Source organism: Spinacia oleracea, chromosome 6, assembly GCF_020520425.1.
Source record: "Spinacia oleracea cultivar Varoflay chromosome 6, BTI_SOV_V1, whole genome shotgun sequence".
Taxonomy (NCBI): Eukaryota; Viridiplantae; Streptophyta; class Magnoliopsida; order Caryophyllales; family Amaranthaceae; genus Spinacia; species Spinacia oleracea.
Window position 1 is genome coordinate 16,017,116 of NC_079492.1, and position 15,394 is coordinate 16,032,509.

General features: G+C 36.7%; 2 protein-coding genes across 2 annotated transcripts; both read right to left on the reverse strand.

Moving 5' to 3' along the window:
* Positions 1–291: 291 nt before the first annotated feature.
* LOC110776715 (uncharacterized) lies at positions 292–10,978 on the reverse strand. The gene is made up of 14 exons (XM_056831968.1): positions 9,296–10,978; positions 8,879–9,010; positions 8,250–8,371; positions 7,951–8,161; positions 7,625–7,862; positions 7,377–7,527; positions 6,637–6,944; positions 3,315–4,186; positions 2,439–2,579; positions 2,234–2,355; positions 1,928–2,138; positions 1,507–1,744; positions 1,255–1,408; positions 292–811 (listed from the first exon to the last, which is right to left on the reverse strand). The coding sequence occupies exons 1-14, from the start codon at positions 10,119–10,121 to the stop codon at positions 503–505; spliced, it is 4,035 nt and encodes a 1,344-aa protein (XP_056687946.1). The 5' UTR covers positions 10,122–10,978; the 3' UTR covers positions 292–502.
* Positions 10,979–11,387: 409 nt separating this feature from the next.
* On the reverse strand, positions 11,388–14,884 carry LOC110776710 (cysteine-rich receptor-like protein kinase 44). The gene is made up of 7 exons (XM_056831969.1): positions 14,045–14,884; positions 13,644–13,674; positions 13,204–13,325; positions 12,895–13,105; positions 12,570–12,807; positions 12,322–12,472; positions 11,388–12,238 (listed from the first exon to the last, which is right to left on the reverse strand). The coding sequence occupies exons 1-7, from the start codon at positions 14,882–14,884 to the stop codon at positions 11,927–11,929; spliced, it is 1,905 nt and encodes a 634-aa protein (XP_056687947.1). The 3' UTR covers positions 11,388–11,926.
* Positions 14,885–15,394: the final 510 nt, after the last annotated feature.

The window sequence follows — 15,394 nt, forward strand, 5'->3', positions numbered from 1 at the left end:
AATTGACTTATTTAATTTAATAGGTAGTAGTTGATAGTGGGGTATTATTTTAATGTAGTTAGTGGGAGGTGGGTTAAGAGGTGGGGTTGGGGGAGAGTAGGGGTTGAATTTTTAATTATTTTTTGTATGGAGTAGGGGGTAGGTGGATTAATAGGGGTGGAGTGAGAAATAATATAATATTGTTAGAATATTTCCATTTTTAGAAACAGGTCAAGTATTAAGGGACGACTCGATAAGGAAAACCGGTCAAGTATTCCGGGACGGAGGGAGTATAAATAAGAATAGAGGAAGTATTAATTACATGTTCTCTTTAACTGATATATACAGTAAATAAAGAAAAACTTTTCACAAGGAACATAATAGTTAGTTGTTGTTCATGTTCTCACACGTGGCATTGTCCGAGCTCAAATACTAGTGAAAACCCCATAGGTAAAATGTGAGCCCGTGAGTCTATAATATATGTGCAAAATTTGTTACTTGGATCCTAAACATTCACTAAAAGTTACCGAGGATCCACCACAGTAATGTCTCTTGTACCAGAAAACATTAAACCAGATTGATCTACACCAGATTCCTCTAATCCGAATGCACCAGGCATGAAAAAATGAGGTGGTGTAGGTGTAGGAAGAACTATTGCATCACCACTAAGGGCGGCAACCACGGATGCCATCCTTGGCCTCCTCGCCGCATCTTCTTGGATGCACAACAGACCAATGTGGATGCACTTTGCCGCCTCCTCGCATAAGAAAGCATTTTCAATGGCTTTATCTACCAATTCCATTGCAATCTCCTCATTCCAAAGCCTCCATGCCTACAATGGTCACATATATACTAGTTTAGGTTGCATTTTATTCACCTGATTTTCACTTATTTCCTTTGTTCCGTAAATATCGCACCATTTGGTTTTTTACACTATTCACACTACGACTTTGACCATCTTTTGTGATTCATACGTAGAAAATTGTAGTCATGAGGGGTTAATGTTAGATTCGTATCGATATATTTTCTAAATATCAAATTTTTATAATTTTTACTTACACTTAATTTGAGATATGAAGAGTCAAAGTTATGTGTTAGAAAAGTAAAAGTCAACCATAGTGTAATATTTATGGAACAGAAGAATTATTTTTTCAGAACTTATCTTATTTGAACTTATTAGATATTATCAAAAGTTATTTTACTTATAAATTGTACCCCGGATAGAGAAAATGTGTAGTACATCGAAGAAATACAAGAATAAGTTTTAGAACGTACACGGTGTACTAGCGATTCTCCATCCTCACTATCTACTCTGGTGAATTTGTTCCTCTGACCACTTATGATCTCCAACACTATTATCCCGAAACTGTACACATCTGACTTGACGGAGTAATGGCCTGTTATTACATATTCCGGAGCCATATATCCGCTGTATCACAATATGAACAACATGACCTTTTCAACCAAGTAACGCGTAATTTTAGTAAAAAAACAAAAGAAAAACAGAAACTAAATAAAAATACTCACAAAGTTCCAGCAATTTTGTTAGTGTTTCCCTGAGTTTCATCAGCACCAAAAAGCCTTGCCATCCCAAAATCTGAGATTTTCGGATTCATATCCTTGTCTAACAACACATTACTTAATTTAAGATCCCGGTGTATGATCTTAAGCCGAGAATCTTCATGAAGATACAATAGTCCTCTTGCAATTCCACATATTATCTTGAATCTTGTCTCCCAATCCAATGTTGCACACTTAGTAGGATCTGGGAATAAACTTTGGTTAGCAGCGCGAAAAAGAAGTTTTCTGACATAATGTATCAGCTGAAATGAAGTTTTCTGACAGAATATATCAGAAGTTTTCTGACATAGTGTATCAGCTGAATTGAAGTTTTCTGACAGAATATATCAGCTGAAAAGAGATAATTTCTGATCTGCAGAGTTCATACCATGGAGAAACTGGTCAAGACTTAAATTTGGTAAATACTCATAAACAAGTAGCTTCTCCTTCTTTGAGACACAAAATCCTAAAAGCTTGACTAAGTTTCTGTGTTGCAGTCTTGCAACTAAGAGAACTTCTGTCTTAAACTCTGCAGTGCCTTGTCTCGAGTTCATTGATAGCCGCTTCACAGCTATTTCTTGTCCACATTCAAGTTTCCCCTGCCAAAAATGACCAAGCAATTTATAAACACTAATAAACCACAAATCATTTGCTAATGAACTTACAAGCTAGACAAACATATAGTAATAATTACTTTGAAAACTTCACCAAATCCACCTTCTCCAAGCTTTTTATTTTCTGAGAAATTATTAGTCGCGGATCTTATTCTTCTGAAGCGATATTTCAAGGATTCCATGGTCTCAATGTCACTCGAGTCTGCAAGAACAAAACTTTATGTAAATTTATAACTACAGAAGTGCAAGTGTATTCTTTAATCGAGTTTTATCAAATATTCTAACCATCAGCTTTATATGTTTCCTTGGACTTTCTCTTGCATAAGAAAATCATAACAGCGAAAACAAGTGTCACTGCCAAAGCTGCACCAGTGATGGCGCCAATGAGTATCGTTTGTTTCCTCCTGATAAATTTTGAATTAGTTCCTGTTTCAGAAAACTTACAGGGTCATTAACTGTAATTATCTAATTCAAGAAGTTCCTTCAGACTGCGCCTTTTCTTCAATTCTTACTTAAATAATACGGTAATGATCATTAATTGATCAACACCAACTATGACACATCTAAACAACTAAATGAGTAATTGAAGATATGGAAACAACGAAACACAGCTCATAGTCAACAGTAGAACCATCTACAATGTGACTAGTTCCTCTGTATGAAAATCATTTTATATACTCCGTGGTTAAAATATAGTAAAACAGCATAGTTAACGGAGCCATTTTCTCATTAAGTGTCTAAGTGACCAAGTTCTTTGCTAGTGTAGTATGGTTTAAGCATGATAAATCTAAATATCTTTCCTAACACATATTCTTTGGTTGTATAGTTGTAAATCTTCTAGATTAAACTTGCTAAATCACTGAATTCCACTGTGAAAAAGGGCAAGAAAAGGTGCATATGCTGATATGCATTTAGTTCTATCAACAGATAAAATTCTTTTATGTCATTAGTCAACTAATGCAGCAGGTTCAAAGTTATCTTTTTTGCTTTTGAAACAGCCTAATACAAACAAGAAGCTGATAAGAGAATGATTAAAACTCAAACATTATTGTCTTAATGAAATCATGAAAAGTTGACTTTTTTTTAAAAAAACTCCAATCTTGAAAAACAAGATGTTGACTTAACAAAACACAACCATAATCAAGTTTCTTAATTAATTACCGGGAAAAACCGGGACTGGAGAACGCCTGGAAGAATCTGCAACTGCATCACCATAGAAAGGATATGTATCATACCTTATATTACAGTTCGGACACATAAGAGTACAACCTGCCTTTACATTACACAACTCTGTTATATTCCCTATAGTAGAACGAAGACAACTTCTGCATTCAACTAATGATATATCAGCAGTACACTCAGCAAGTGTGTATATTGTATTCAAACTCGTTAAGTTATCAGGAAACGTAGCTTCTTCTGTCGCAAACTTACTGTCTGACGATCCACCTGTAGCATTATCAGCAGCAGAATTCATAGTATTCATCAGAACATGCATAAACCCTGTCATATTTGATGTAACATTCCAAACATCTAAGGAATTCTCCCTGTTCCACATCGGTATCATAGGAGTGTCATGCATAGTACCAAGGAAAGGCGTGTCTGAATACCGCGTCACACACTGATCAAAGTACCAAACAATGGATTCTTTTTTCCCAGGACAACGAGTAGTCAAGGCTCTTATAGCCAGAGAAACACAGTTCTGACAGACGGAATCAGTAACGTCAAGACGGCAGAAGAAGAGGCCGTATATCTTACTGTCACCGCTCCCAACAGTCGTGTTGTAGAACCGGGTTTTTCCTGTTGAATTTGATGAGAGGAACGAAAGGGTGGTGTTGAGGTTGATTTGGTAATTACTGGTGGGAGAAACTGTTTCCATGGAAGGACAAAGAGCATACACATAACCATGGGAATCTTCTGAATCATCTGCTGCAGCATTTGGATTATGAATGGTAATTACAATTACAATTACAATTAGCAGAAGTGAAAACAGGAACAGATTAGGTTGTGAAAGGGAACAACAGAAAGACATGTTTTAGGAAAAAGAAAATATACTAATGTAATGTAATGTATGATTTGGACCAAGTATATGATATAAAGTTAGAAAAAAGGGTGATGAATGTCAAATTAATTAAAAAATAAAAAATGCACCAAATTTGATTAGTGGAATAAACTGTATTGTCTGTATCCATGATTGGCCTGCACTTCTATAAATAATCAGAAAAAAAATGTTTTTTCTATTTTGTTACGCTATTACACAATGACTTAGTCAACCCAATTGTAATCATAATCATATTCATAATCAGATAGTGTTATACTTCAAGGTCAATGTTTTAGCAATAGTGTTATCAAGCACTACTCTAGTTCCATTTTCTTTTTGTTCTTTCAAACAATAGAACCTCTATCACAGTTAGCCGTTTTAATAGTAGAGCCGCTAATATAATTAATAAAGATTAAAGTTTGATTCGAAAGATAAATTTACGATAATAGAATAACCAAATGAATTGCAATAAGGTAAGGATAAGGTACTGATTACACATGTTTAGAACTCATTTTCGAATAGTTCTTTTATATAAAACGTGTGTATTGTAGACAACATGTTTAATTACGTAAAAGCCTCGCCTTTTCTGTAATCAAAATTTCGAGTGATTGGAAATGACTACCTTGTACACCAATTCCCTTTGTATGAAACCATGAATCAAATTATCAATCTTCACCCACCTGTTTTCACATATTGCACTCTCCTAGCTTTGTTCTACTAAAATCACTATCACCAAACTTCTAATTCACTTTCCTTTTAAGCCTTTTCTTTGCCATGATCTCACCTCAATCTGAGTAACAATTAAGTCCATCCTCAAATCTACAAGATAACCCATTAGAAATTAGCAACTCATTCTCTCTCCTAGAGAGTAGAGACCTGGTGTGTAATACTATAAAGAACATACTCGTTAACTCGTATCGACTTTAATCTCTCTTTCCTCAGGTCTGGATGACTGTTCCTCAGGTCTGGATGAAACTCGTATCGACTTTAATCTCTCACCATATCACAGCAATAATCTAGACAGAAACGATGAACTATCACAAGCAAATGTTCAGAGATAATTATGGTGTGATAAAGTTGAGGACATGAAGAAGTTAAGATATCCTATAAATCCCAAGGAAATAAAAAAACTAAAAGTCTCCCACATTGAAAGAAATCTGTTTATTTCTTCATAAATCCGCACAAGCACTGTAATTATCGCTGAGCTTAGTAACGTGAGCTTGTTACCCAAGTGGGAGCATTAACGTGATGGAACAGGATTTCGGCTCTCCGGGTCGGGTCCTGTGGTTGGCAATATGCAGGCTTGCCCTATCCAAGTTGAGAGTTGGTCCATGTGGGTTGGGCACCGCGTGAGGCTGGTTTCACAGAGCAACGAAAACCTCCCGCTCTTGTCAGTGGAAGGATTACGAGCTTGTGCCACCTTTTAAGTAATTTTTATCACTTTTTTCTGAAAAAAAATTGCATTTTTTCCAATTCAAATGTACTGAAACTTCAGTGTCATATCACTTTTTAAAAAATCTTTTTTGCATTTTTTTCAATTCAAATGTACTGAAACTTCAGAATTTCAGTGTCATATATGATTTACAATATTATCAATTCTGCATCAATATCATCATCCACCATAGCTAAAAGCTTCAATGCCCAAAACCCATATTTACCATTTGTTTAAGGAACTTCTTGTCAAGTGATCAACCACATTTACCATTTGTTTAGAGGAATATTTTGTCAAACCCACATAGCTATCTGCTATCCACTTTATGCAAAAAGGAACTGCGACCTCCAGAGAGCCCGATACAGAACTTGTTTATGTGTGAAGAAGGCAAGGAATGTACAAAAAAAAGTTAGTCAGAAAAGCATGAGAAATCTAGACATTGTCAAGGTTTCTTGTATTCTGATTTACCTGAGTGCCTTAAAGAAATAAACTTTCTCATAAAACATTTATGATTGTATAAAGTAATTGTATCTATCTTATTCCATCCCCTAGTATATCTAGCGATAAAACACCTCCATCTTATTCCCGAGTACCTCCACCTTGTTTCCCAATCCTATGTGGACAATATCATAGAAATTAGTTTTAAAATCACTACAAATATGAAAGTTACTTTGCTTTTCCCTAGATAGCTAATTTATTAAAATCACTCCAACAATTAAGCGAGTAGCTTGAAACTTTTGCAAAATACAAGCAATTACCCTAAATTTATGAAATATAGTTTGGTACTCGTAGTACCAAATATTACTCCAAGTGTTACTGTTAATATTACCAAACAATATACTCCGTAATCTATTTTAGCATTCCCTATAAATATGTACAATATTTGTAGTCATAGTATTTGTTTTTGCTCATTTTATGTTCTGAGCTTCTGATACAACTATCTACAAGGTTAGATGACAATAAATCCCTGTTTCATATAGGAATCCTTGCCTACAAACTACAACCAAGATTACCGAGGAGACAATTCGGTAAAAATCTCCGTTACCCCTAATGCATGATCACATTGGGCTAATTCGTACTCTTTGATTCCGTTACCTATGAAATCACTCAAGAAATGAAGCGGGGTTGGTGAAGGCAGAGTGATTGATTCCCCATTAAGTGCGCCAACAATTGATGCCATTCGCGGTCTCTTAGCTGCATCTTCTTGTACACATAACAAACTAATATGAATGCACTTAGCCATTTCTTCAGCAGGAAAATCACTGCCAAAAGTTGGGTCAGTCAACTTTAATGGGATCCCTTCATTCCATAGCCTCCAAGCCTGAAACATATAATGGTAAAATCAGCAAAAATATGTGTCCATTAAGGCTCCGTTTGGGTTTGGTGTAAAACGTCTTCATTGTAAAATGATATTCCATGGAAAACAATTTCCAAGGAAAAACACAATTTCAAACTAGTTTTCATTTGTTTGGTTCCTTAAAAGAAAATGGGAGAAGATGGTGAAAGAGTGAGGGGAAAAAGGGAGAGGGAGGTGAGAAGTAAAGATGGAAAAGTGGTTTTCCTCCCATTCAAATGGAAAAGGTTTTTCCACCTCCGAGGGGGTTATGGAAAATTGTTTTTCATCCCTTGTCAAACCAAACAACTTAAAATGGCTGAAAAGAAGAAAATCTTTTTCCATGAAAACGTTTTATGCCCTACCAAATAGAGCCTAAGACTTTCTAATAATTGTAACAGTTCAATGCTCAAAGTGTACCCTGTATAGGAGTGACTCTTCAACTTTCTGTTGACGCGAAAACCTGTTCCTTAGACCACTCACAAGCTCCAAGACAATGATTCCAAAGGCGTATACATCTGATTTAACTGAGAATTGGCCTGTAAGTAAATATTCTGGAGCCATGTACCCACTGCAACATTTTGATGGATGTGTAAGCTTTAAGTAATCAAGAGTCTTAGAATAAAGAACATTAACTTAGATTTTGTTTATTGTAACAAAGCACTCACAATGTTCCAACAATTCTTTCAGTGTTGTCTTGAGTTTGATCTACCCCAAAAAGCTTTGCGATGCCAAAATCTGTTATCTTAGGATTCATAGCTTCATCTAACAGTATATTACTAGGTTTGAGGTCTCTATGCACAATCTTGAGTCGGGAATCTTCATGAAGGTAAAGAAGCCCTCTTGCAATTCCTTCAATGATTGTAAATCTTGTTTTCCAGTTTAAAGATTCCCGCTTTGTTGGATCTGGATGTAACATGTATGTCAGCCAACCTATGGCATTAAACTTAAGCACAAACAAACATTTATGCATCAAAGTGATGGAATTACCAACCTGATAGAAAACGGTCAAGACTCATATTAGGCAAAAACTCATAGACAAGTATCTTTTCCTTTCCTGATAAGCAAAAGCCCAACAGCTTCACCAAATTCCGGTGCTGAAGTTTTGCAACTAAAACTACTTCAGTCTTAAACTCAGCGATGCCTTGTTTAGAGTGGCTTGACAACCTCTTTATAGCTATAAAACGCCCATCCTCGAGCTTTCCCTGCAAAATGTGTAATATATCTGATTAGGATCTGCCATAAATCAGAAAGTAACTTAGCCTCGGTTAGGAGTCACTTCCACAACTGTACCTTGTAAACTTCACCAAATCCACCCTCTCCAAGTTTTTTATCTGCTGAGAAGTTATCGGTGGCCTTCTGTATTGTAGTCAAGTCGAACTTCAAGGACTCCACAGTTCCAATCTCATCTACTTCTGCAACAAGAAATTGCCCAGAATAAACCACTTTTTTAGTTTTGTTAAAATTAACTTACAAATGCAGTTTCACGTTCAACTCTGATATTCACCTCACCACCAACTAAATTAGATTGGTAAGAATCTATTCTAAATTTCTTTTTTTTTTGAAGTAAACCAATTAAGGTAGCTTATATTATCAAATCAGCTGTAGCTGCTTGCAAGATAGAGTTCGGCACATCGTTACTCCATGTTCGTTGCCCATAATCCCAAGGTTGGAAGTGAGCAAGACTATGGGCAACTTTGTTGCCACTACGTTTAACAAATGACCATAAAACATTATCAAAATATGTTGTATATTCTAAATTTCTAATCTACAACATATTAAGGAGCCCATACAAATTGCAGGATCGATTAATGATACCATCTCCAAATTGGCTGATAAGGCAGAGTGATAACAAAAAGCCAGTGAGTTATACAAAGAGTTTGAGCGAAGAAAAGGAATCAGAAGGTCTGCTGTGTTCTTACCTTCAATTGGTTTCTTGGACTTTCTCTTGCGCGTCAAAGTCCAAGCTCCGACTAGAATCACCATTGCCAAAATAGCTGAAATGCTGACACCTATAATAAGTAAAGCTTTTTTCCGCCTTGACACAGATTTATCTGTTTGACATAAATTACACTGTATTACTCACTTTTATTGGCAGACTGAACTTGACCACCAGACAGCCATGGGCTGAACCTGCTAGGATCATGGTACAATCTTTGAAAGAAAAAAATTAAGATACTTTCTCCCAGGCCTAAGTGCCTAACCGCCTAAAGTGGATTTATGCCACATACCAAACTAGAACTACACACAACCTCATTAATAGCCAATCTGGGAACCACTCAAACAAAAAAACAAACAAAAAAAACCCTTGATAAATACATCCTTGTTAAAGTTCTTACCTCCCAAAAGGGGGACAGGCGGAGGTCCTAAAGCAGGAGTGAGGGCATCTCCATAAAAAGCATATACGTCGTACCTCATATTACAACTTGGATTCATCATAGTACAACCTGCCTTCATGTTGCACATCTCTGTCATATTGCCAATGGTCATCTGGAGACAAGTGTTGCAGTCCCTCACAGATATATCTGGGGTGCATTCAGCAAGCGTGTAAAGCAAGTTCATGCTTGTCAAATTAGCCACAAATTTCCCTTCTTTTGTAGCAAATTTTTTTCCGGATGGACCTGTTGCGGCTTGGGATGAAACATTTCTCAAAGTTTCTAACAGAACTTGTGTAAAAGCCATTTGGTTGTTTGTAATGTTCTGTATGTCAACAGCGTTCTGTCTGTTCCACATAGGTATCATGGGAGCATCATTCATGGTACCAAAGAAAGAATCATTAGAGTATCGTACCAGACATTGATCATACCATACTACAGATTCTTTCTGTCCACGGCAACGGGAATTCAACGAGTTGATGGCCAAGGAAATGCACTCCTGGCAGATAGCAACAGTTTGATCAATACGGCAGAAAAAGACACCATAGACCTGGTTCGCTCCAATCCCAACAGTTGTGTTGTAGAAGCGGCTTTCGTTGGTAGTGTTTGATGAGAGTGAAGACAGAAGAGTATCAACATTAGTCTGATATTTTCTACTTACAGTTTGCATGTCTGGGCAAAGGGAAAACACGTAGGCCAGGTCAGCTACTGCAATACCATTAATCGAGCAAATAAGCAGCGAGATCAGAACGGTAAGTAAAGAAGACCAAGAGATAGAAAAGCGTGCCATGTCTAAGTAACATGTAGAGAGAAGCAATATTCCAGTTAGGAAACCTTATACGCTAGAGAAGGTGATTAATTTCAACAATATGAAATCATACTGCACAATGCAACACTTCTTCCAGTATAGCCGCATGATTACAAGATATTGCAACTAGTCAACTAGCCTATCAGAGAAAAGTCATCTTAAAATATTAGGTGAGAGGTTGCCTATATGGACCAAAATCACCAAAGAGAAAAAAAAATACTTCTTTGAAAAGTCTAGCAAATTGGCCTCAAAAAGATCAAGTTACAGGGAACTGAAATATAAAATTTTACTTGAAAAAATGCTTTTTACTTATTCATCATGTTCCTATTTCATTGTGGGTCATGTCTCCCTCATTTTATGTCTACATGAGAACATGACTACATCTACACTATTTGATGAAATCCTAGGATTGTGGTTTCCTCCTTCACAAAATTCAGCTAGTTTATAGCAAAAGGGCAGGGTTTGTACCGTAACAAGCCCGCGCACTCGTTGAAAAAAATTGATTGGGGTGGGCGACTCCTTATCCTACAGCTATGAGATACATTTCTTCATGTTATTTAATTCTTGTAAGAGAAAACACATCATCTGTTGCCAAGCTTTTCTTTGTACCTCCAATCATGGGAATAAATAACTTGTTTTTCACAGAACTGACACATTTAACCAACCCAGGTGTTTCAAAAGATGATAACATGAACTATCAGGTGTTCTAAACTCTAGAAAGCGTACAATAAATTACCACACAACTCCTGCCCAAGAACATGAAGAAGTGGGAAAAAAGGGGGGAAATTGACTTGTTCAAAAGTAAAAAATGACATAAGTTTTCCTTTAAGCTAAAAAGAAGTTTCTCACCTGGTTAATCATAAGATTCGCAACAAGCTGGAAGCTTCTCTGAGCACAACATGAGATGGGCAGCACAAAACAAAAACCTCCGTAAAATAGGCAAGGAGGTCACACTAGTTCTCTTGCAAGTGATTCTGAATGCCTATGGTAACTCTTACTCCTTCCGCACCAGTGCTTACTCTGTTAATGACACTGAAAAACCAGGCCCTATAACAGGCAAATTGAACTAAATGCGATCCTTTTAGCAAGAAAATGTCAATGATATAACAAAGGTTATGCAATTTAGTGTAAAACAGGATCAATCTATTACATAATTTACATTCAAGAAAGAAATTGAGAGTTACAATAAAAAATAAAAATGAAGTTATTAAGTGTGTGAGCCAAAAAAAACTGAAATATTCAGGTTGATTTGAGAAGTAATCATAATAATTTTAGATGCCCCTCTTTCTCCAAAAAATAATAATAAATAGATATGAACAAGAAATAATCAGCTGTCACCATTTTTTGATACTATCTTTTGATTCCCTAAAGGATATCCACAATTGAATGTACCTTTAAAAAGACTAAGCATTAAAGAAAAACAAACAAATTTTACCCCTTCCTCTCGACTGCTAGGACTTATCCATTCTTTTGCAACCTCGTACTCTCAAATCTGCCTGCAACTCAAACAAATCGACTTCTTATTATGATCTGTGAGGCTCAAGCAATGAAACCAAATCGATTACCACATGAACAGGTTTCTCTCTGATCCTTTTGTGCGAAACCTTTGAAGTAGAATTCTTAAAACAAAAACCTCAGTCTATGTCATTACATCATTCAGATCGATAACAGGGTACATGATTTGTAGTCATAGCATATTCTTTATGTTCTGAGACAACTAACTCCTGCATAAGGTTATATGACCATGAATAACAGTTTTGTACGGGAATCCTTGCCTGCAATAAACATTATCGAGGTGACAATTCAGTGAAAATCTCCGTCACTCTTAATGCATGATTACATTGGGTCAAGTCATCCTCTTTGATTCCATTATCAACAGAATCACTCAAGAAATGAGGCGGGGTTGGTAAAGGCAGAGTGATTGATTCTCCATTAAGAGCACCAACAATTGTTGGCATTCGCGGTCTCTTAGCTGCATCATCTTGGACACATAACAATCCAATATGCATGCACTTAGCCATTTCATCAACAGGAAAATCACTGCAAAAAGTTGGATCTGTCAACTTTAATGGGATCCCTTCATTCCATAGCCTCCAAGCCTGCAACATAGGATGGTAAAATCAGCAAAATGTATTCATTATGACTTTCTAATAATTGTAACAGTTCAATGCTCAAAATGTACCCTGTATAGGAGTGACTCTTCAATTTTCTGTTGATGTGAAAACCTGTTCCTTAGACCACTCACAAGCTCCAAGACTATGATCCCAAAGGCGTATACATCTGATTTAACTGAGAATTGGCCTGTAAGCAGATATTCTGGAGCCATGTACCCACTGCAACATTTTGATGGATATGTAAGCTTTAAGTAATCAAGAGTCTTAGAATAAAGAACATTAACTTAGATTTTGTTTATTGTAACAAAGTACTCACAATGTTCCAACAATTCGGTCAGTGTTGTCTTGAGTTTGATCTACCCCAAAAAGCTTTGCGATGCCAAAATCTGCTATCTTAGGATTCATAGCTTCATCTAACAGAATATTACTAAGTTTGAGGTCTCGATGCACAATTTTGAGTCGGGAATCTTCATGAAGGTAAAGAAGACCTCTCGCAATTCCTTCAATGATTTTAAATCTTGTTTTCCAGTTTAAGGATTCCCGCTTTGTTGGATCTGGATGTAATATTTATGTTAGCCAACCTGTGCATTAAAATTAAGCAAAAACAAACATTTATACATCAAACTGACGCAGTTCCCTACCTGATAGAAAACGGTCAAGACTCATATTAGGCAAAAACTCATAGACAAGTATCTTTTCCTTTCCTGACAGGCAAAAGCCCAATAGCTTGACCAAATTCCGGTGCTGAAGTTTTGCAACTAAAACTACTTCAGTCTTAAACTCACCAATGCCTTGTTCAGATTGGCTAGACAGCCGCTTCACAGCTATAATACTCCCATCCTCAAGCTTTCCCTGCAAAATATGTAATATAGAAGTATCTGATTAGGATCTGCCATAAATCATAAGGCAATATAATTAGCCTTGGTTATTAGTCACTTCCATAACGGTACCTTGTAAACTTCACCAAACCCACCCTCTCCTAGCTTTTTGTCTGCTGAGAAGTTATTTGTTGCCTTCCGTATTGTGCTCAGGTCGAACTTCAAGGAGTCCACAGTTTCAATCTCATCTGCTTCTGCAACAAGAAACAGCCCAGATGGCCAGAATATTCCACACTTAGTTATGTTAAAATTCACATAGAATTGTTGTTCCATGTTCGACTCTAACATACACCTCACCACCAACTATTAAAGATGGGAAAAAAAAATCCATTCTAATATACAACACACTGAACAGCCCATACAAAGTGCAGGTATACTAGCAAAAAAAATGTCACGGGGATTAATTACGGTATCATTTCCAGATTGGCTGATGACAAAGAGCCAGTGACATAAACAAAGGGTTGAGTGAAAAACAGGGAATGAGAAGGTTCTGTTCAGTTCTTACTTCTTACCTATAATTGGTTTCTTGGAATTTTTTTTGTGCTTCAAAATCCAAGCTCAGATTAGAATCACCATTGCCAAAATAACTGAAATGCTGACGCCTACAATAAGTAATGCCTTTTTGCGCCTTGACCCTTTTCTGGAGGTATCTGTTTGACATAAATTACACGGCATTATTCACTTTTACTGGCAGACTGAACTTGGCTACAAGACAACAAGGGATGAGTCTTGTGCATTACAGCATTAGCTCCATCGTATGATATAATTTTAAAAAATAAAATAATTTTTTTTCTCCCAAGACTAATGGATGATGGCACAAACGTCACTAGAACTACACAAACCTCACTCATAGCCAATCTGGCAACAACTCAAACTAAATAAAATAAAATGAACCTTATTAAAGTTATCTTACATTCTTACCTACGGAAAAGGGAACAGACGGAGGTCCTAAAGTGGGTGTAAGGGCATCTCCATAAAAAGCGTATACGTCGTACCTAATATTACAACTGGGATTCATCATAGTACAACCTGCCTTCATGTTGCACATGTCTGTCATGTTGCCAATAGTCATCTGGAGACAAGTGTTGCAGTCTCTCGTAGATATATCTGGGGTGCATTCAGCAAGGGTGTAAAGCAAGTTCATGCTTGTCAAATTAGCCACAAATTTCCCTTCTTTTGTAGCAATTTTTTTCCCGGATGGACCTGTTGCTGCTTTGGATGAAACATTTCTCAAAGTTCCTAGCAGAACTTGTATAAAACCCAATTGGTTGTTTGTAATGTTCTGTATGTCAACAGCGTTCTGTCTGTTCCACATAGGTATCATTGGAGCATCATTCATGGTACCAAAGAAAGACTCATTAGAGTATCGTACCAGACATTGATCATACCATACTACAGATTCTTTCTGTCCACGGCAACGGGAATTCAACGAGTTGATGGCCAAGGAAATGCACTTCTGGCAGATAGCAACAGTTTCATCAAAACCACAGAAAAAGAAGCCATAGACCTTATTTGCTCCAATACCAACAGTTGTGTTGTAGAAGAGGCTTTCACTGGCCTTTTTAGATGAGAAGGAAGACAGAAGAGCATCAACATTAGTCTGATAATTACTACTTGGTGCAACAGTTTGCATATCTGAGCAAAGGGAAAATACATAGGCCGGGTCAGCTACTGCAATACGATTAATCGAGAAAATAAGCAGAGACATCAGAATGTGAAGTAAAGAAGACCAAGAGATAGCAAAGCATGCCATGTCAAAGTAAGATATAAGGAGAAGCAATGTTCCAGTTAGGAAACTTTTATATGTCAGAGAAGATGTTTCATTTCAACTATGAAATCAGGCTGCACAATTCAACACTTCTTTCACTTTTCAAAGTGGGAGTAGCTTCAAAATTACGGCACATGACTACTAGATAGATAAAAGTCACCACAAGCAGTCCAGCAAGTAATGGAAGATAAAAATCATCATTCAATATTAGGTGACGGGTAACCTAGATGGACTAAATCACCACATAGACAAAATATCTCTTTGAAAAGTCTAGCTGCTTGACCTTTAAAAAGATTGATAAAGTTACAGGGATCTGAAATGTAGAATTGTAATAGTTGCTTTCACATATTCATCATGGTTCCTAATCTCAGAGATCATCATCCCCCCCTTCCCTCCCGCCCTCCTCTTTTACAAGCAGTCACTCCTCAATATTGTGAAAAGGTGTCTCATTTTCCCTTTCTTATATCTCCACATCTACACTATACAACGAAATCC